General features: G+C 43.8%; 1 protein-coding gene across 1 annotated transcript in view; it reads left to right on the top strand.

The window, feature by feature from the left end:
• Positions 1-255: 255 nt before the first annotated feature.
• The window catches only part of GPM6B (glycoprotein M6B), a 154,582-nt gene continuing 131,883 nt past the window's right edge, over positions 256-22,954 (top strand). The window contains exon 1 of the mRNA XM_047764144.1: positions 256-415. Within this exon, the coding sequence (XP_047620100.1) occupies positions 412-415 (4 nt within the window). The 5' untranslated portion in view covers positions 256-411. The remainder of the gene's footprint in view (positions 416-22,954) is intronic.

Raw genomic sequence — 22,954 nt, 5'->3', positions numbered from 1 at the left:
GATGGGTGCCTCTGAGCTCTTGCAAGCCCGCGCCCCTCTCTCCCCATCCCCCCGCCGGCTTTTCCGGTTTCCGCGCCCCTCGGTGCTCGCCCGGGGGTCCCAGAGGAAGCCAACAGCCTAGCCGCCGCCTCCGCGCGCCCGCTGCCCGGTTGGGGCCCGGCTGCGGGCGCACAAAGCCCCCGGCGCTGACGTCAGGGCCCCTCTCGGCGCGGCCGGCCCCCAGTGCAGGCGGAGCCGCGCCGCGCTTCCACCCCGGCCCGCAGCGAAGACCAGCCGCCAGCCCGGCAGCCCAGCGCAGCCCGCCCGCCCGCGCACGTGCCCGCCGGACCTGCAAACTTGTGCCACCGGCTCTGTCCGTCCCCAGGGAGCCCGAGCGCCCGCGGCCCTCGCCCCTCCCGCCCGTCTCCAGCCATGGGTAAGCCGGCGTGCTGGCCCCGCGCCACGGCCACCGCCACGGCCTCGCGACCCCGCCCCGCCCCCGCTCAGGTGGGGCCTCCTGGGGGCGCCTCGGCCACCCGGCCCGGGGCTCCGTGGGGGGGGTAGGGGTGGGAGGGACGCGGCGCAGGTGTCCCGAACGCCCAGGTGCGCGTCCCCGCCCTATTCCGTGGACGTCCCCACCCTGGCGGCGCTCCCGCTGCTCCCGAGGGCGTGAGGCTCGCTGGAGGGGGAGAGCTGGACCCCCGAGAGTGGCACTCGGGGGAGCGGACGGAGCGTCCCGGGTTGCGGGCTCCTGCTTTCTTTTCGGGGGGGGGGTGGTGGAGGTGGGAGAGAGTAGCTTCTTGCCCTTTTCCTGGGACAGTGTCCTGTCGCCCGAGCGCCCAGCTCCGACTCCGATCCGGTCCCACCCTGTCGGGGTCCTGTTCGCTTTAAATCCACCTGAAACAAACGCCCATTCCCCAGGCCTGGGATCTTCCGAGAGTTCATTTGGGAACCGTGACCCTTGAAAGCAGGAAGGTGGGAGGGGAGATGGGACAGAGTGTGAGTCTCTTTGTCCACCGATCCAACTATCAAAATGCGGACCTGAGCGCAGGTGGAGACGTTGTGCACCGCGGGTTCTGGGGCAGTTGGGGGATCGACTAGCCACGGTGAAGAAGCCGAGCCCTGGTGATTGAAAATCTCCCACCTGGCTCGGGGCGGCTCTTAGGCGGTTGTAGGGTTCTGTCACCTCCTGACACCCCCGAAATACTATCGTCAGCAACATGTCGTGAAACGGGGACGCCGTATCTCTCGGAAAACTCATAAAGAGTGCGATGGAAATCCGTCCAATTCCATTGCACCCCTGGAAATGTGCCTGGGAACGGGTTTTCTCTCCCTGCTCTATTATCTTTCTCTAGTGGCAGACAGACTCCAGCCACAAAAGCCACAAAGACCGTGGGGAGCCCCTCCAAAGCATTCCTAATGAGGGAGTCAGTGGATTTAACCCTTGAGGGCCGCTGGGGGTTGGGGGAGGGGGCTTAAGGAATTGAGCCCTCAGCCCCCTACCCCATCCTGCATTCCCTCTGCTATTGAGTGGGTGGGGGAGGGGGCAGTCTTGAGCCTATTAAGATTTTGGTGAGGGTTAGTAAGGAGGGCACATTATTTCGCGTTTAAAAGGAAGCTCAAAGAATTTGAGAGTTAAACCTTTTTGTCTTTTTTCAACAAAAGTACTAGGTGATCAAAATATGAAAGGACATAAGGCCTCCGAATCCAACTGGACAGTTGGTTACCAAAGACTTAGGGGTGAGCTAGGCTAAGATCCTTCTAGAAAGGGCAGAATTGCATGACCTCTCCTAGGTCCTGCTTTGCTTAATGCCCCCCACTGAGGAGTCTCCGCCTGTAACCATTTCGGCATTGCTTGGCACAGGAATATTGAACTTAGACAGAAGTTCAGGCTTGGGGAAAGCATTAACTGATTTTCCTGAAATAAACTTATTTCTGGTTTTTTAATACTAGGCATTCAGCTTTGTATTGGTGAGAAATTGAGTGTTGAATTACCAGTTGGGGTTCTTCTTCCCAACGGCCTTGATAATACCCTGGGCTTAATTGGGGGTGGGCTTTATTTTTAAGTAGGTGTGGAAGTTAGATGCGGTTCTCATGAAGCAAATGCCCAAACCAGAGGTCTGTTCTCAAGGAAGTACTTTGTGTCTTGGACAATTGTTGCTTCTACACTTCAGTTGCCAATTTATGTTAATTTGTGCATACCTCACTGGTTCTGGCAGTATCCTTGGTTTTAGTTTTTAGTTTTTACATTAAAAAAAAAAAAAAAAAAGACTTCCCTTCATGCCAGAAAGGAAACATACTGATTTCCTTTAGTAGATTCTTAGTAAATACACCACAGGGCCACGAACTGGTTTTATTTTTCCAGATGTATTTAATTACCGAACAAACGTACCCTCATGAAGGTTGTAATTGAAATGATGTAACCTTGGGAAAATTCTGATCATTCGTCCATTGGCTGGAGCTTCGGTTCTTAAACAAGGCACTTCCTCAATGTGGTATCAGTTAATTTACTGGTAGAGTGGGTGTGATTTGTGGAAATAACAAGCTCCTTTTGGAGTTCCCGTCGTGGTTCATTGGAAACCCCGAATCTGACTAGTATCCATGAGGACGCAGGTTCCATCCCTGGCCTTGCTCAGTGGTTAACGTGAGCTGCGGTGTAGGTCACAGACGAGGCTCGGATCTGATGTGGCTGTGGTGTAGGCCATCAGCTACAACTCCAATTTGACCCCTAGCCTGGGAACCTCCCTATGCCGCAGGTGCGGCCCTAAAAAGACCAAAAATAAAACCCCTTTAAACCCAAATTGTAAGGTGTCCAAAATCTTTGACAAAATTAAGTGTGGTGCATGCAGTTTATCTTTCAGTGCATCCAAAACAAAAAACATGTTTTTAAAAATTGTTGAGCCAATTGATTTTAATGGCTCTGTTGAGATAGAATTTACATACCGTGCAGTTCAGACATTGAAGTGTACAAAGTCAGGGATTTTTTTTTTTTTTTTTTTTTAGTATATTCAGTTGCGCAGCCACCACCGTTAGCTAATAATTGTCATCACCTCAAAAGGAAACCCTGTTCCCATTAGAAGTCACTCTCTATTCTGCCCAGCTCCGAGCCCCTAGCAACCACGAAACTGCTTTCTGTCTCTGAGCATTGGGCTATTGTGGACATTTCATGTAAATGCAATGAGCTGACTGAGGTCTGAAGTGTGTTCGACTATTCACTACTGTTGGTGGTTTTGCACAATGGGAAGATGTCGATGGACTGTTTGTATGCAGTACAACACCTCCAGGAGCCAGTGGCAACTCCTTGGCTGGCTGAAGAGGTCCACGTTTGGCCGCTGTGCGTATGTGTGCACGCGTTCGCTCTTTCTCTCCCTCTAAATTTGGTTTTATGTGATGAGAACTCACATCATGTAGCAGAATTTTGACTCTCTTACTTTATTCATAGGGCCAAATGAATGCCAGGCAATAACCCCTTATGAGGCGCTTGGGGACTGTCCACCCAGCTTTAATATGGCTTGTGTATCCAGGGAGTAGTGCTGATTTTGTTTCCTTAGTTGTCTCTAATTTTAAATAAATTATATGGGAAATGATCAGAGGTTGCAAAACCGCTAAATAATTGTTTTGGTCTGTTTTGTGATAAGCAAGTTTTTATGAGGATGGTGAATTTAAAGACAGTCAATCGTTTCACTAAAGAGCATTAAAAAAAAACAAACTGGTTTTAGAGCAGTTGTTTAACTGTCATGTTGGTACAAATCATCCTCTGATCGTTTTCAAAAAGCGGCTTCTGATTCTCTGGGCCTAGGGCGGAGCCTGAGTTTTCGCTTTTCTAGCAAGCTCCTGGGTGGTGCTGTGTTGGTGCTGGTGGTTTCCAGGGCTGGGAAATAGAGGAAAAGCAAAGCAGGACAAGCCCGAAGCCCAGGTGCCTGCCCCAGCAGTGCCATGAACTTGCTATGTGATCTTGGGTAAATCATTTTCTCTTCTTAAGCTCAGTTTATACACAGTACAAGGATTTGATGAAATCATGTCTTTGGGTCCCTACAGATCTAAAAGGATGTAATGTAGAAAGAAGAAGTGAAAGGGTCATGGTAGGCTTGAAAAATATGAGAAAACGGCTCCCTAATTGTTGAATCGCTGTTGCTTTTCTTGAAGCCAGCATCACAGGTATCATTTGTAGTTGCGTTGAATGCAGGGCATCTTTTTTTAATTTTTAAAATTTTTTTTTGGTCTTTTTGTCTTTTCTAGGGCCGCATCTGCGACATACGGAGGTTCCCAGGTTAGGGGTCGAATCAGAGCTGTAGTTGCCTGCCTAAGCCACAGCCAGAGCAATACAGGATCTGGACCTCATCTGTGACCTACACCACAGCTACGGCAACACCAGATCCTTAACCCACGGACCGAGGCCAGGCATCGAACCTGCATCCTCATGGTTCCTAGTTAGATTCGTTAACCACTGAGCCACGACAGGAACTCCTGGCATCTTTTTTTTTAAATGGAAGTTTCCAGGCCAGGGATCAAATCAGAGCTGCAACTGTGACCTGCGCCACAGCCATGGCAACACCGAATCCGAGCTGCCCCTGTGACCTCTGCTGCAGCTTGTGGCAACGCTGGATCCTAAACCCAGTGAGTGAGGCCAGGGATTGCACCCACATCTTCACGGACACTATGTCGGTTTCTTAACCCATGGAGCCACCTGGGAACTCCATATCCTGGCATCTTGACTCACCTGCCGGCAGCATGACTGGCCCTCCCCCAAGGAGATTGCTGGAGGAAGCCGTAGTGTTCACCCTCTTTAGGGCCTCCAGCTTTGGCTTCTCCTGCCCCTTTGTCTTTTCGAGCTGTCCGCTCCAGAGAGCCTTTCTTGATTCCAAACACAGGGCCCAGGCCACCTTCAGAGGCCAGGCTAAGAAGGAAGCACTCACTGAAGACCCACACATACAACTTGTGGTTCTCACAGTTCACTGAGGAATTCAGATGCAACTGGAGACAAAGGAAGGCATCCTGCTGGATAGCAAGACAGGCAGGATTCCCAGCACATGCTGGCTTCCCTCCGTCTGAGTGGAGAGCTCTAGTAAAAGCCCATCCCTGGGTCTTGGAGAGAGTTCCCTTCAAGTTTTGGGCCCCAGACTGAACTTTGGAATAAACCCCTAGTCCAATAACACAGAGTACTCTTTGTGACCAACAGGAAGTAATTAATTACTTAGTATATTTCTGCTCCAGCAAGAGCTCTTGTCTAATCCACTTGACCCCTTCAAGGGGTTCTTCGAGAACACCCTTATCTGCTGCATCCGGGGTCAAGCAGTCAGATGGTTTATTGAAAATGCCAAAGTGGTGAGTAATCCAGAGTACCACATACGTCCCTGACACATTTTGTTTAACTTTAAACATGAATTGGCCGGTGTTTTGTTGCCAAGGCAAGGTCTTAGCTTTGAGTGAGAGCCCTGATGGAAATTTCTTGAAGTCTTTCTTGTGTATAATTCACAGCCAAAGTTGGCTTTTGAGTTCCACTTTGATCCTTGCAGAGAACTTAAAGGTATCCAGACCCAATCTGTGGACAGAGAACCCCTTTTGATCACCAACCCCATTCCCCTGAAACCTTTAAAACTCTCCTGTCCATACTTTTTGTGGCAACTGTTTTTCCAAGTGAGTCATCTCTTGAGGCTTTTCAAAGCTAATCACCTTGATTTTCAAAGAAAGAAAAACTCATTTCTTGTGGCACTGATTATTACCTAGTTAAATTTCGTAATCACATGAACAACCGTAACTGGCATAAACAGGTTTGGGAACAAATCTAAAAGACTTTTCTGAGGTACCCAATTCACCTGATGGGAGAAGTCATAGGTGTCCTGGAGAATAGCCTAGAAATCAAGTTCTGTGGACAGTGGTCGGTATCGTTTACAAAAAGAATAGAGAATATGGGGTAATCGGGGGGTCCATTAGGTAAATATGGGTAGGAGAGCTCCTATGGTGTCTTTAAGCCAAGTGTCATCCATTTAATAATTTTAACATGATTTTTTGCGTTACTATTTGCTGGCATGTTAGTGGGATTTTTTTTCTTTTTTTTTTTTTAGGGCCACACCCATGAGATAGGGAAGTTCCCAGGCTAGGGGTCAAATGGGAGCTGCAGCTGCCAGCCTACACCACAGCCACAACAACACCAGATCCCTAACCCACTGAGTGAGGCCAGGGATGGAACGCGCATCCTCATGGATCCTAGCCTGGTTCATTAACTGCTGAGCCAGGACAGGAACTCCCTAGTGTTTTTAATATATCTTCTGTTCAAATGTCACATTGGTTAAGAACAAAGGTTGTTTTACTGAAGTAAAAATAATCGATGTAGGTATTCCTCAAATATTTGTTGGAAGCATCAGGGTTTTATCACATAAAAATGCATTTTACTAAGGTGTGTCTGTATTATTAATGTATAGATTTCAAGGTGTATAGAATTATATTTTTGCAGGACTATGATAAACTAAAGAGGGCCAATTACATTAATTATTCTTCAATAACATGAACGCTTTGCACAGATTTTCACGGAATAAGTTTCAGAGCTTGAAGTCACTTTACAAGTAAATTGATGGCCATAGGCATACATAGACACAAAAACAATCTAAAGAACCATCTGAATGTTATTACTTTTTTTTTTTTGCCATTGGCTTTCTTCTTCAGATGTTGTAAAATATTTTCCTCTCTCATAAAAAGTACTTCGTTCTTGTCAGATTTTTAGAGTGCAAAAAAGCTTAGTGTGAAACACCAAGCATCCCTCACCTCTACCCACCCACTGCATTATTATCCTCATTATTGCTCTGAGGATTAAAAGGTAACAATGGTCCTGAGTTTTATTCTCACCTTGTTTAACTGGGTAAAATGAATACCTAGCCCAGTGCCATGCAACTAGCACGCGCCAGTCCGTAAGTGTTTGAGTTCAAACTGTCCCATGCCCATCACCATGAAGACTCTTGAGAATGCAAGACAGCTGCTCGCTCAGCAAGCGTTCAGAGTCCTGCTCAGATGAGCCAGACAGTCTGCTAAGTTTTGAAGCAAAAATAAACAAGACCCAGTCCTGTCCTGAGAGTGTCACAGTCAGTACGGAGATGCAGATAAACTATTATAATAGAAGTAAGTGCAAAGTCATGTTGGATGATTTCCTCTGAGGGGGAAAAAAAAAGGGTGAGGTGGTATTTCTGAGGGATTTTCTAGGGAGGCAGTTACTCTTGAGCTGACTCTTGAGGATGAGCATGTTGACAGGGGTCAGTGTTGGGAAGAAGATAGCCCAGACCCTGGGTACAGATGTGCAAGAGCAGGAGTCATGGCACCAGCTGCTGCATGACCATGTTGAGGAGTCAGGCATGGCCTGAATTTTGGGGGATAGGAAGAGCTGAGGCTGGAAGAGGGGCCAGGCCAGATGGTGAAGAGCCAGGTAAGAACTTGATGGTTATCCTGTTGGTCACAGAGAATAACAAAGGGATTTTAAGCAGGGAAGTAACAGCTGGAGAGAAGTGACAGTGGACCCAAGGAGAAAAAAGAAACCCAGACTTTGTAGCCTGTGTGAAGCTTTTGGTGGAGACTTGTATTTTGAGGTGTGTTGAGAAGGATGGAAAGGATTAGGGTACACATGAACAAGAGGTAGGAGTGAGCAGAGGGTACTACTGGGGTCTGAAAGTGGCACAGAAAGCCACTTGGAGAGTGACAGATCTTAATTGATTACAATGGACAATCATAGATGAACCGTGCAAGAATATTTTTAATTTTGGTCTATGGCTTCCTTTTCAAAAGATAAAAGTGGACAAAGAAGGAAGCGTGAGCCTTTTGAGGATGAAAACAGTCTCTTTGGCGTAACTCCAGATGGTGTAGGCATTGAAATGGAACCCAGTTCATGTCTATTTATACATAGACAAGTATCATTATTTCATCCTGAAATATTTGAAAGAATTCAGTGAAGCTAGCTGTGTCTGGCGTTTTCTTTGTGGAGATGTTTTAAATTATGAATTGTATTTAACAGATAGTACTATTCAGATTTCTTATTTCTCTTTGCTCCAGCCTTAATAAGTTGTGTTCTTGTGTTTCAGGAACTTAGTCATCTAAGTTATTAACTTTATTGACATAAAGTTCATAATACTTTTGTATTTATCTAATTCTGTTGTCTGTAGGGTCTGTAGTGATGTTCCCTTGTTCATTCCTAGTGATGTAGTTAATTTGTATTTGTTTTTCTTGATCAATCTTCATCATTTGTTTTAAAATGTATTGTAGTATATTGATACTTACATCTAACCACATCTGAGAGATGAGCTGATTACTTCAGTAAGAAGGACTACATTTGCTAGTTAGAAAATAGGATTTTAATGTCTAGAAGTAAAAGTTGCTTATTTGGCTAGGAAGAAAATCCACCAGAGGAAAAATAAACTTGATTTTTTGAATTTTACTTGTAATGGTTCTATAATTCTGGTATTTGAGCTTGGTTTGATCAGATCTATTGTAAATGATCTTGCATTAGAGTCATTGCTTAGCATCTGCTTGTGTATTTGTTTTCTGTGGGACTGTTAAATTGTACTTTGTTCTTCTGAGGAATTGGAGACAGGTAGTGAAATGAGAGAAATCTCTTTTCCTTCCTTTTCAAGTGTACTTTTAGATCAGGGTTTATCTCAACCTCAGCACTTTTGACATTTTGAGCTGGATGATTGTCTGTTGTGAGGGACTGTCCTACGCATTATGGGTTATTGAACAGCATCCCTCACCTCTACCCACCCACTGCCTGCCAGTAACACTCCCCTCGTTGTGACAACCAAAAATGTCTCCAGACGTTGCCAAATAACAACTATTGGGGGCCAAAATCACCCCATATTGAGAAGTACTGCTTTCAAGCAAGAGTGACAAAACCTTTTGTATTTCATGATAGTATAAAATCTGAGTAGTGGCATCACTGATGACTTAGTTGAGCACACCTGCAGAATAGAAAAATCTGGTTAAAAGATGTTATCTTGGAGTTCCCATCGTGGTGCAGTGGAAATGAATCCGACTAGGAACCATGAGGTTGTGGGTTCTGTCCCTGGCCTCGCTCAGTGGGTTAAGGATCCGGCGTTGCCGTGAGCTGTGGTGTAGGTTGCAGACACAGCTCGGATCCTGTGTTGTTGTGGTATAGGCTGGTAGCTACGGCTCCAATTCGACCCCTAGTCTGGGAACCTCCATAGGCCATGGGGTGCGGCCCTAAAAAGCAAAAGCAAAAAAAAAAAAAGGAAAAAGAAGTTACCCTTCCAAAAGGGATACTTGTTCTCCTGCCTAAAGGAAGGGTTTTGTTTGTTTTTAAATCTTTTTTTCAACATCATCAGAGAATTGGGAGATATAATGGGGAGCCTTATAGGCCACCCAGTTCATTCTTTGGAGTAAAATGGTACATAGACGCTGTCAACAATGAGAGCAAACACCCCTTGGCACAGAGAGTGTCTGGCTTTCCTTGGTGACTTGTTCTGATATTCTGGGTGCTTTGTCTTGGAAAGAGCTGAATCTCTATGAAGTTTTTTTTGCTTACTAAAATTGTTTTCTTCCCCTTTAGTTGTCTTCATTAAGTAGAAAGGCATCCTTAATGACCTTGATGGCCTTTCCAAATTTAGAATTCATCGCCTTAGCTATAATCAAATCTACCCAGATTAAGCCTTTAAGGCAATCTCCTGTACATCCTGTTCCATCCTCAGGGTCTGTAGTAATGACTTCGTTGCACTTGGCCTTGTGTGTTTGACAAAGGCAGGAGCTGTCAGCCAAGGGACCAACTTCCCCCTTCTTGATCACAGAGATCCTTTTTGAACAGCCATCCATTTCCTGCCCCCTCCCCATCTTTAACACCTCCCACCAGATGCGGACCTTAAACTGGTGTTTTCTGAGAAGTCTGAGCATACTTGCTAAGTGGTTCCAGTGTCAAAAGAGCAGGAACCTTGGAAAGCGAAGGTCAGAAGGAGCCAGCAAAGTCTGCCATTTTGTGTGCATATCATTTCGCTCTGTTAGGTTTAGGACTGTGTTGTCACCCGACTCTAAAAAGAGCATTTAAATGGGGGGGGGGAGTTTAAACTGGCAGCTTAAATTCAGGCATTTGTTCCCTCACACAATGAGCAAAGAATGACGATATAATTAGCGAAGAAACTCAAACCCTTAGGATGGCTTTACTCAACTCAGCCCCATTTTGATATTTTTCCTTTAAGTTTTTTTTTTTTCTTCCTGTGGCAGAGCCTGACAGTATCTGTGGTTAAGTAAAGCAGAAATCAGCACATTAAAGAAGATGAGTTTTCATTCCATGAATTACTGTCATCTTGCAAAGCCACTGTCCTGGATTACCAAAAACTGTTTGGAGCTCTATTATATAATGATATTTTGCCACAGGTATTTTTAGATGTTTTGTAAGAGGTGCAAATGTTATCAAATCACTTTGAGATTGGGTATTGAAGCATAAAATGCCCATGAAAAGTGGGCAGATCATAAGCTTTATACATTTTTACAAACGTAACCAGTACACGGATGAAGAAGTGGAATGTTACCAGCCTCTCACAAATCCCCTGCAAGCTCCCTTGCAGGCAGCCTGGACCAAAGGTAATCATTCCGAATTTCTGCCAACATAGTTCTGCCAGTTTGTGTTCTTTATATAAATGGAATCATACAGGGGGAATTCTTAGGTCTGGCAGCTTTTGATCAACATTAATACCATTACTTGAAAACTCGGTGATGTTTTCTGTATGAATGAGAAAATGAGCATGGTGCCAAGCCTTTATTAAATGCCCTTGTGTGTAGAGCTGTGCTAGGGAGTGCCTTTGCCCCTGGGCCCTCTGTCTTAAGTGGAAAACGTTCACACAGCAGGTGTGAGAGGGACTTGGAAAATAATTGATGGGAGAGGAGATGGGTAAGTGAAAAACCTTCATCCAGGTGAAGAGGTGGTAAAGATAAGGTCTTGCCAATATCCTCTTTGGAAATGGAACCCTTTTTTTTTTTTTTTTTCTTTTTTGGCTGCCCCATGGCATATGGAATTCCCAGGCCGGGGATCAGATCCAAAGTGCAGTTGGAACCTACACTGCCACAGCGGCAGCGCCAGATCCTTTAACCAACTCTGCCAGGCCAGGGATTGAGCCTGTGTCCTGGTGCTGCAGAGATCCCAGAGGGAACTCCATCCTCCTCTTTGGAAATGGAAAGTGCACAGCGAGGGCTTGTGAATAAAGAGGGAGTCGTGGATGTGGTGTATCTGTTGAGGATATCATCCGTTCTCATGTTCTCTGGCTTCAAGCTCTAAGGATGTAATAACAGATGTTAAGACCTCTTCTCAGGTAGTTTCCTGAAGAAGATAGTTACAACAGTTGTCTGAATTAGTGAGCTCTTGGCAAAGGGGGTGTGGGAAAAGGATCAAAGGCCTGGGGTGTTTTCGGATTATCATCCGGAAAACTTTTGGAAATGGATACAAAAGTGTTTTGCCCAAATTAACTTTGCTCCTTGCATTGTTTGGACTCAGACATGAATACTCTGCCTTCATTCCCTCAATGAGGAATTTTGTCATCTTATCAACTGAAGCAATGATGCAGTTGTTAACTGAACCAGACTTGAAGCCGCTTGTCCACACGCAGTAAAGCCAGTCTCCTGACACTGGATTGGATTCTGGTAAAGGCAAGTGCAGTATTTGTTGCAAGACGCCATCCAAGGAGCTGGAGACAGCTAGTGCTCAAAAAGCCCAAACTCCCTGATGGGTTTCAGCAACGCATTTTTAAAGGCCAAGCGGGGGAGGGCCGTCCCAGGGTATGTGATCTGTTGGTGCACCATCTCTGATTGGCTGATGGTGAGGTCCCACGGTGGGGTCACAGGGGTTAACGTCATCAAGGCTTCTGTGCCAGTAGGTCTGGGGGGAGTGTTCAAGGTCATCAAGTGGTTAAGTCTTCTGTTTGGTGGGGGTTTTAGCATCTGTAAAACAACTCAGGAAATGTGTCTCAGCTTTGGAGAGGAGCTAAATCACACGATGTAGGGGAGGGGTCCATTAAATTGTATCGTGTCACCATGTCACCATGTCCCCTCTGTTTCTCAGGTGGTGGTGTCAATTTATACTTCCAGGAGTGTCTGAGCATTCTAGTTTCTCAGAATCTTCTCCAGCATTTGGCATTGTCACAGCTTTTCATTTGTCAAAATTCTGCTAGGTACACAGTGGTATTTCATTGTTTTTTATGGTGCATTTCCCTGGACAGGTTGAAACGTTTTGGCAGGTTATTGTCCATTTGGGTTTTCTCTTTCCTTTATATCCTGGCTTGTGTTTTTCCATTGATTTGTACCAATGCTTTATACATGCTGGATACTCACCCTTAGTTAAATGTGTCATCAATATCATCTTCCTCTCAACACCTCTCTGAGGTGTTTTTACTTAAACCAACCCTAGATATAATAGAGAAAGTATAACTTTGTTGAACACATCTTTCATTGTACTGAATATTTTTTACTATGATAAAGCCCTAATTATCCATCTTTTCCTTTATATTTTATGATTGCTGCTTTTTATTTTTGCTTTGTTTTAAAATTGTTCCTATCTCCAAGGTCACGAAGATATTCTGTACTCTTTAAAAGTTTTTTTTTTTTAACTGTGCTTTTTATTTTTCAGTCTTTACCGCATTGGGATTTTTGTTTCTTGGTATAGTATGAGGTAGAACTCTCTTTATAGCTTACATTTCCTATACAGATACCACCACATACTTAATCGAGCATCCTTTCCCTACCAATGTTTATAGATTATAATCTCTCTCATGTATTACATTTCTCTCTTGAACCTGTGTGTACGTCTCTGGACCACATTCTGTTCTGGTGGTCTGTTTTGCCATCTATGTGCTAAGACTGCACTGTTCTAATTAGTCTGGATTTGATAGAAGCCCAGATGCCTCCTAGGAGAAGTTTTCTGTTCTTGTTCTACTTTAACAGTGTCTGAGATGTTCTTCATTTTTTTTCTTTTTTTTGCTTTTGGAATCAGCCTTTGATGTTCCACACACATCCCTGTTAGGGTTTTGAGTGGGATTACACTGAATTTATTGAATAATTTTCATGACAGCCAGTGTGTTCACAGTATTGAATCTTCCATTTTTATACATGGTGTGTGTCTTTGCACACAATTAGATCTTCACACAATCTATCTCATCGTTTCTGTGACTTTTCTAAAGAGAAAAAGTAAATCAGTCGGGGTCAAAACTAATACCATGGGATGTCATGGTTTTCCTTCCACAGACCTGTGACAAATTGCAGCTGAATGTACAGACAGGTCCAGATGAATACCAGTCTGGTCAGAAGAAGGAAAATGAGGTGTTTTTACTTAAACCAACCCTAGATATAATAGAGAAAGTAGAACCCTCAATATGTTAAAACATGAATTTTGGAGTTCCCACTGTGGCACAGTGGTTTAAGAATCTGACTGCGTTAGCTTGGGTCCCTGTAAAAGCATGGATTTGATCCCCCTGGCCCGATACAGTGGGTTAAAAGATCCATTGTTCACACACACGAGTTCCCGTCATGGCTCAGAGGAAACGAATCTGACTCATATCCATGAGGATGCAGATTTGATTCCCTGGCCACGCTCAGTGGATTAAGGATCTGGCGCTACCTTGAGCTGTGGTGTAGGCCAAAGACACAGCTCAGTCCCGAGTTGCTGTGGCTGTTGTGTAGGCTGGCAGCTGCAGCTCCTAGTCAACCCCTGTCTGGGGAACTTTCATATGCTGGAGGTGCAACCATAAAAAAGAAGAAAATAACCCTAAAACTGAATTTCTTCTAAAAGAACAATGGCCCTGTTTGCTCCAATACAAAGTCCAAGTTTACATTCAAGTTGGATACTCTGAGTTGGAAGAGAAAACAAGCCAATTTTCCACTCATATATTAGATCGATGCAGCTAACGAAACCCTGGAGTGATTTAAACCCACCACTTTTGTGGGAATATTACTTCCATGTTTGGTGATGTCACTCCTGAAAATGCACTTTGCTTGGTCGATTCAAGAGTACCTGGTTTTCCAAAGTAGTTTAATGGAACACTTTTCCTGGAGTATTTTGACATAGCTGCTCAGCCTGCTGAGAGGCAGCCACTGTGGGGCTGGAGTGTGAGCTTGATTTGTTCTGGAAAGTGGTTTATTCAGCTGTCAAAGGAGATTACATGTGTGGCTGTTACCCATCACTTCACAGAAATACTCTGGGTCCTCCACAAGGCCTCAAATTTTATTTATTTATTTGGCGGCAACGGAAATCACAAATGTACATTCTCCTAAAACAGATGTTGGGAAATGCAGTTTTTAATAGGGTGCTGTTACTCCCTTACTGTTGCTGATGGTGGCTGGCACACAACTGGACTGCTGGACAGTTTCCACACATGACTGCTGTCCCAGGACACTGTCCCCCACCTTCCCCCCTGCCCCCCCCCATTTAGATTTGAGTAATCCAGAAAGGCCCCAGTTGTAAGAATCTGTACATAAAATTCACTTCTTTTTGTTACATGTGTTTTTCTTGAAGGGATCCCTCATTGTAGAAGCTCTGAAACTTAAAATTGAAGTCCAATAGAAAACAACTTACGGTTACCGAAGGGGAAAGGGTTCTGTGGGGGAGTGACAAATTAGGAGTTTGGGGTTAGCGGGGCTGCATCCTACTCTATATAAAAGAGAGAAACAACAAGAACCTACAGTATAGCACAGGCAACTCTAGTCCATATCCTGTGATAAAGCATAATGGAAAAGACTACGGAAAAGTATACCTATATGTATAATTGAATCGCTTTACTGGACACCAGAAACCAACACGACATTTTAAATCAACTACATATACTTAAATACAATTTTTTTAAAGTAAAAAAAAAATTGAAATAGAAATTTGGACATGAAAGTTAAATCTTTAACTTTTTATCATCTTATTGTAGCTCTTGTGGATTTGAGCAAAAATGGATAGCGTTTCTTTGTGATGGCATTGCAGTTTCCTCAGCCTAACATGAGACACCATTAAAAAGCAAAAGAAGACTGATGACCAAAGTAAAAGTGTTTTGGGAGGGTTGTTAATTGGAAACCTCTGCTTGGTTGGGGACTTGAAGGTGTGTAACTTGGTGCCTGCGCAGGGTCTTTGTTCACTGGCTCAGAGGCAATATTTGCAAAGTCACTTGCCCCTTCTTTGAAGGACTGGTAAGAAATGGAGGCCTCACAGTATTTAGAAGCAACCATGAGTTATTTTTTGTTGGAATCAGAGTTTGTCAGACCAATGAGTTTCTGCAAGTGTTGTTTGTTTTTGTTTTTTGTGTTTTTTTGGCCCCCCCACCCCCCGCCAATGGGATGGTTGCTAATGTTTCAAGACATTTTTGGTTGATACAACTGGGGTTGGGGGAGGGGGGTACTACAGGTAAGTAGTGGGTAGAGGCCAGGGATGCTGCTAAAATCCTGTGATACCCAGAGCCCACCCCATGTCAAGAGTCCCCATGTCGAGAGTGCCAAGGTTGGGAAATACTGACTTGGACTGAACTTGTGAAGTCAGGAAAGGCAGTCTTTGCAAATCTTTAAGACCCATAGCCCATAGGCAAGTTGGAGAATTGGGCTGAAATAGAGCAAGAAATTCTAGACACCAAATAAAAGGGCCCAAGTTTGAGAGGAGTTGCCGAATTCAAAAGGTGCCTTTCTCAAATGAACTTGTCTGTGAAACAGAAACAGAGTCAAAGACATAAAGAATAGACTTGAGGTTGCCAAGGGGGGCGGAGCAGGGAGGGATTGGGATGGACTGGGAGACTGGGGATTAGTAGATGCAAACAATTGCATTTAGAACGGATGAGCAATGGGGGTCCTACTGTATAGCACAAGGAACTCTATCCAATCTCTTGGAATAGACCATGATGGAAGATAATATAAGAAAGGGAATGTATTTATATGTATGACTGGGTCACTTTGCTGTTCAGCAGAAATTGGCACAACATGGTAAATCAACTATATATATTTAAAAGGGTGGCTTTCTGAAGGGGAGCCTTCAGACAACCCCTCTCTGATGGGGACAAACCTAGTCCTAGATGTCACATGTGAATTAGCTGGTGCCTGTCTAGACCTACTTGTTGAATCTAGTCGAGATCCACTGAACTCTTAGCATGAGCAGGGCATTCTTTATGATAAAGAAGAATGAAACAATGGCTGATAGCACGTATGAGCTGAAACTGAATCATAATCAGCTTCAGAAAATTCTTTTTACCTGAAAGGTTGTTTATGATTTCAGCCTCTTTCTAACAAACTCTTAAATATTCCTGTAACAAAAGAAGATGGCAGAGACCATTGTAGCGAACCAATTATTTTTTCATTCACCATTAAATTTCCAGCAATACATTTAACCTTTTTATTTTCTTCTAAGAGCTGCTGCTGAGTAGTACAGTGGCTGAGTTAAATGGCAGAGTTTCCTGATTTTCCCAACCTGGTGAAGATACTGAGACACATGAAATGGATCATATTTGACCATTTGGGGGCCATATCCAATATGGCATTTTCATATGGTTCCATCTAAGACAGCTTAGCTGCCCAAGAAGCTAAAAAGAAGGCAGTGGCCTAAATAAATAGTCCCTCCCAAGGGCCATATCCAGCCTGGTATTGCAGTGAGACCAAAGAAGTGCTTCTTCATTTTTTTTTTTTTTTCCCTGAAACTTTGCAGGAGTGGCTGAAACCTCGTTCTCATTAGTCTTCTATGGACTCTGGCTTTAGGGGTGTCAGCCCCAAACGTGGACTTTCTCTCACAAGTATTTAAAAAGCAAGGTATGCTGTCCATCAGCAACTCTTGGTGAAGCAGAGACTCGCCCCCCCAGGTTATCTACCCCATAAATGTGGGTTTGTGTGCTGCATTGTTTTTGCCGTGATACACCTGCTGGTACTGGTTGACTAGGAAATGGAGACCGGTCTCTAGTTATGTTTGCGCTGGTTCTTTTTCAGTTATACTTAACGAATGCTTCTTGGTAGGTTAATAGTGGCACTGAAAATTAACCCTAGCTGCTGTTTGTCAGGACGTTTTTCCCTTCCTATTTTTAGGTGAAATTGATAAAGATGTGGTTATTTCCAGGTAAGTGTCAAGTTTTTATGTCCACACAGTTGAATTATTCCTAAATATATGTATCTTTATCTGACTCTGAATCCATGCACCTTACTCTTAAATCTTTGTGAGAAAAATCCAATGTAATTTCACATACTGAGGCGTCTACATAGGTTGTTTGAAAGTCTTAATCTTCTGTAATTTTTCAAAATGAACATTACTGGAAGTTAATATAAAATTGCTCTTTGAGGATGAAATTAAGAATGAGGGGAGTTCCTGTCGTGTCTCAGGGGATTAAGAATCTGACTAGTATGCATGAGGATGAGGGTTCAATCCCTGGCCTCACTCAGTGAGTTAAGGATCCAGTGTTGCTGTGAGCCGTGGTGTAGGTTACAGACGTGTCTTGTATCCCACTTTGGTATGGCTGTGTTGTAAGCTGGCAGCTGCAGCTCTGATTTGACCCGTAGCCTGGGAACTTTCATATGCCTCAGGTATGGCCATTAAAAAAAAAAATGGGAAAACTCATGTCTTAGTTTCCTAGCATTAAGAACTTAACCTGATAAGATACAGCAGGTAATCAGAACCCTGTTTATTATAGTACTTGTCCTTATATTTGAAAGCAGGTGTTTGCTCATGAAAATATTATCTACTCAAAATCCTAGAGCCACACCTTGCTTGGCCCATTAAGAAACTCTCTCCTTCTTCCCTCCCATCCCCACCTCCAATCCATTCCCCTCATCCTTCTTTGTGCCATGTGCCATCCTGGTGTACTGTTATTTGAAACCTCTGTCATAAGAGATTTGGCTTCTCTTGACCCTTCCCAGAAGTGGGAGAGAATTTAGATGGCTTCTCCAAATAAGTAAATCAAGGGAGTTGAGAAGTTCGGGAAGTAAGTGACCACGGAGCAAAGATTTGCCCCCCTGTAGCTCATCTGCCCAAGGTCACTGGGAGTTGGTGGTGCTTCCATGCCCCTGAGGAAATGTCTCTATACTGTTACAGAGAAGGTGTACCATTTTGCCATTATCGTGATTGGCTGCCACACTGCCTGGGAAGAAAGTAGACTGGTCCTGCTGAGCCCAAGCTCTAAACATCCATAGTAGTTCTTGGCTGTGATGTGGCTGCTTTTGTTGGTCTCATCAAAGGCATTGTGTGAGACAGAGCTCCTTTGACCAGCCAGCTTCCCAGTTTGCATCACACACATTCACTGCCCAAGTGCAGTTGTCAGTGCAAGAACTATGGTGGTGAAGAAGAGAGTGCTTGGCTTTGAGGAAGAGCCAGTAGGCTGGTAGGGGAGATGGACCTGTGAGCGGAGAATTGATGATAAAATGAAAACAACCAAAATGTGCTCAAAACACCTTTTTTTTTTTTCTGGTGGTAGAATGGTGCCATTGCCGCTCTGTGTATCCACCACATATATTACCATATAGGGGACATTTTTCTTTCACAAAGTAGCTGGCTATTTTCACGACAGTATGTACAGGTTTCAGATTCCATTATATCTGGATGTTGGCGCTTTTGCAAGTGGACATCCTGCTGAAACATAGGCAGTTGGGGACAATCAGACCTTTGCAAAAGGGCATGTTCTAAATATAGCAAATCATCATTGATAGCTTAATGCAATTAGGGGGAAAATGGGGATGGTTGGTCATAAAGCTGATCAAAATTTCAAGTGACGTCACCAGATAAGCCATTGGTGATGTCAGTCATTGCAATAACATAATGAAACATCATCATTGCGTGATGCTTCTTTCTTTAGCAGCCTGGCGACACCGTCTCAGGAACCTGAACTTAATTAAGGTGTTGCTGGAATGCCTGACGCATTCTAATCTCTTACATAGTTTAGTCTTAAATGGAATGCTTCATTGAATTTCTATAATTTTATTACCTACGAAAGCTTATCTTGAGGGTTGGGGAGATAGAGTATATGTTATCGTTGCCATGGTGACTTTGTACTTAAAATGGCAGGCTGTGCTTACTTAGTTTAAAAATATCCACGGTTTGATTGCTGTAAAAATCTCTCCAAGTAATTTGCTCACGTCCAGTGAGTCACTCCTCATTTAACTGGCATTTTCAGCAAATGACTTGATCACCGCAGTTTGGAGAATTGCCAGAGGTTATTACTGTAAAGTACTAAAGATACTTAAAATTTCCCCCATTACAAATTTTGAAGATTTAAAAATTGCTTCTATGTGTCCTTGCTGTGTTTGCTTGAGTGAAAACAACCTTAACGGATCATGTGGGGAGAATCGAGGGACTTGGGGATAAATTGTAGTTGAACGTGATACAGGGTGTCTTTAGCCACCGCTACTGAGGCCATGTGCCTGCTTTTCGCTGAAGTCTCTATGACATCACATTTGAATATTTCAGTTGATTTCTGTCTCTGCTCTGTGGACACACAGATCCCCTGATAGCCAATCTGCTGCCTTATTTTATTTATTTTTTGAAGATGGATCCTCCTCAAAATGCGCACGCATGCACACGCACACACGCGAATTGATAAACGAATACGTGTTCAACTAACTTAAGCAGTGCAGAAAGCATCATTATTTTGCATTATATAGCCTGCAGTGGGTGCTCAGGAGCTTTGTGGCATGGGCTTTGTGGCAGCTGTTGACCCCTCAGAGTCTTTCTACTCGACTGTTTTGCAAATGACCAAGGCTTCCAGAACATTTCATATCCTGGATAAGAGGGGAGTAACAATGGATGTAGATGCCTCCCATTTTTTAAAAAATCCATCCCAAAGCCTTGGGGGCAGTGTGGGAAAGAGCACTGCTTCAATTGTGAGTCTTTCTTTCTTCCATTTCTGCCTGTATGGAAATCTTTCATTGTATTTCTGTATTAGCATCTTTTTTTTTTTTTTTTTTTTTTTTTTGGCCATGCCCATGGCCATGTGAAAGTTCTTAGGCCAGGTTTTGAACCCAAGCCGCTGTAGTGGGGATGCCAGCTCCTGAGCCCTCTGCACCACAGGGAAACTCCAACATCTTTTTCCTTTCTTTCTTTCTTTCTTTTTTTTTTTTTTTTTTTTGATGGCTCAAATAAACACCAGTGGTCACTGAGAAAATAAAATTACAGTTGAAAGCCTTATGACAAAGGTCTTGAGATAGCTACCTTAGATGCACAGCCGCATCCCATCCCTGAGCTTTGGGCTACAGCAGCTGAAAACCCTGCTGGGCCTTTTCAGAGCCCCTTGGGAGACGATTAAGTGGCAGATGCACTTAATTGTTAGTTGTATTACAAATGCAGGAGATGAAACTTTGACTAGGTTTTGGACAGAAGACACTTTGTTTTTATGAATCTACTGAGTTTTCAAAGAAAGCACAGTATAGGTGTATATCAGTCAAGAAATGGAGGGGGTTCCCGTGCGGTGCAGCAGGTTAAGGATCCAGTGTTGCTGCAACTGTGGCTCGGTTTTAATCCCTGGCCCCAGAACTTCCACATGCTGCAAAAAAGAAAAGAAATACACAGATACATAATAATACATACTCATTATATATAAAATCAACATGTATGTTATATATAACATACATGTTTGGAGACAGACATGCGTGTGTGTATATGCTGTGTAACATACATATCTATTATATACACTTGTGTATACACTGAGATGTGTATATATGATACATATATAAAACATTTACGGAGTCCTCACCGTGTATGGGCAGTGTTGTAAGTGCTCTATACCTGCAAGAACCAGTGTGACTCTAACCATTTCACAGATAGAACCACTCAGGTCACAGAACTAGGAAGTGACAAGGCCAGCATTTGAACCCAAGCACTCTGGCTCCATCTCTGTGTTCCTCATCTCTTTTTTTGTCTTTTTGGGGCCACACCCACGGCATATGGAGGTTCCCAAGCTAGGGGTCCAATCGGAGTTGTAGCCGCTGGCTTATACCACCACACCACTAGATCCAAGCTGCTTCTGCGACCTACACCATAGCTCATGGCAATGCCAGATCCTTCACCCTCTGAGTGAGGCCAGGGATCAAACCTGCGTCCTCAGGGAAACTAGTCAGATTCATTTCTACTGAGCCACAGCAGGAACTCCTCTTACCTCCTCTTGGTGGACGTGGTACAGTCAGGATCATTTAATGGTGTGGGTGATTTGGTGTCTTGGGTGTTGCTGCTTATAAACCAAGGGGAACCGTCAGCTGATGGGGACAGGAGGATGTGGAGAATGCCGTTTCTCTTACCTGTTCTCTTCTGCCAGCACAGGAGAGGGAATAGGGAAGCCTGCGGCTCGTTTGTTTTAATGGTCTGAATGGTGGTGCACGTTTGATGGTGGATGAGATTTTTGGAGAGTGGCCACAATTGATTGACCACATCCAATGAGTCAGGTGAGTGACCACGTTGAGGAGTGCCATTTGGGGACGCAGTAAAAGGACGTGAATTGTTTATCTTCTCTGGAGAGACTTCAGCACCCCTGGATGCCAGGTGACTTGAAAGAGCGGTTTATTGTATGTACACTATTAGAATTATTATGAAGTATAGTTCATCTATAATATTATGTAAGTTACAGGTGTACAATATAGTGATTCACAATCTTTAAAGGTCATACTCCATTTGCAGTTATTATAAAACATCGACTATACGCCCTGTATCGTACAATATATCCTTGTAGCTTATTTTAAGCGTAACGGTTTGGGAGTTCCTGGTGGCCAAGCAGTTAAGGATGCAGTGTTGTCACTGCTGTGGCTCTGGTTCGATCCCTGGCCTGGGAGCTCTTCCATGCTGCGGGCACGGCCAAAAGAAATGTAAGTTTGTACCTCTTAATCCCCTACCTCTGTATGCCCCTCCTTCCTGGCCTCTCCCCACTGGTAACCACTGGTTTGTTCTCTGTGAGTCTGCTTCTTTTTTATTATATTCACTAGTTTGTTATGTTTTTAAGATTCCATATATAAGTGATAACACACACTGTTTGTCTTTCTCTGCCTGACTTATTTCACTTAGCGTAATACCTTCCAAGTCCATCCGTGTTGTTGCACATACAAAATTTCACTTTTTTTATGGCTGAGTAGTATTACATTTTATACACACACACACACCCATACCCCACATCTTCATCCATTCATCTGCAACACTTAGGTTGCTTCCATACCTTGACAATTATAAATAATGCTGTTGTGAACATTGTGGTGTGTGTGTCTTTTTGAATTACTATTACTATTACTGTTATTTGTGTTCTTTTTGCCTGTAGCTATTCTGACAGGTGTGAGGTGATGTCTCTTTGTGGTTTTGATTTGTCTTTCCCTGATGATGAGCATCTTTTCATGTGCCTGTTGGGCATGTGAATGTCCTCTTTGGAGAAAGGTCTCTTCAGGTCTTCTGCCCATTTTTTTTTTTTCCTTTGTCTTTTTAGGGCCACACCCGCAGCATATGGAGGTTCCCAGGCTAGGTGCTGAATTGGAGCTACAGCTGCCAGCCTGCACCACAGCCACGGCAACGCCAGATCCGAGCCGCATCTTCGACCTACACCACAGCTCACAGCAACACTGGATCCTTAACCCACTGAGCTAGGCCAGAGATGGAGCCCGCAACCTCATGGTTCCTAGTCGGATTTGTTTCCACTGCACCACGATGGGATCTCCTTCTGCTCACTTTTTAATCAGATTGTTAGTTTTTTTTAATGTTGGGTTGTATGAACTGTTGATATATTTTGGACATTAACCCCTCATCAGTCATATCATTTACAGATATTTTCTCCCATTCAGTAGATTATTCTTGGCTGTGCAAAAGCTTTTAAGTTTAATTAGTTCCCATTTGTTTGTTTTTGCTTTTATTTCCCTTGTTTCAGGAGACAGATTGGGAAAAAACAAACAAACAAACAAAAAACTACGATTTATGCCTAAGAGTGTTCTGCCTGTGTTTTCCTCTAGGAGTTTTATGGTTTCCAGTCTTATGTTTAGGTCTTTAATTCATTTTGAGTTTGTTTGTTTATTTATTTATTTATTTTATTTTTTGTCTTTTTGC

The sequence above is a fragment of the Phacochoerus africanus genome, chromosome X (assembly GCF_016906955.1).
Source record: "Phacochoerus africanus isolate WHEZ1 chromosome X, ROS_Pafr_v1, whole genome shotgun sequence".
In the NCBI taxonomy this organism is placed as follows: Eukaryota; Metazoa; Chordata; class Mammalia; order Artiodactyla; family Suidae; genus Phacochoerus; species Phacochoerus africanus.
This window is presented reverse-complemented; position numbering and strand designations above follow the sequence as displayed.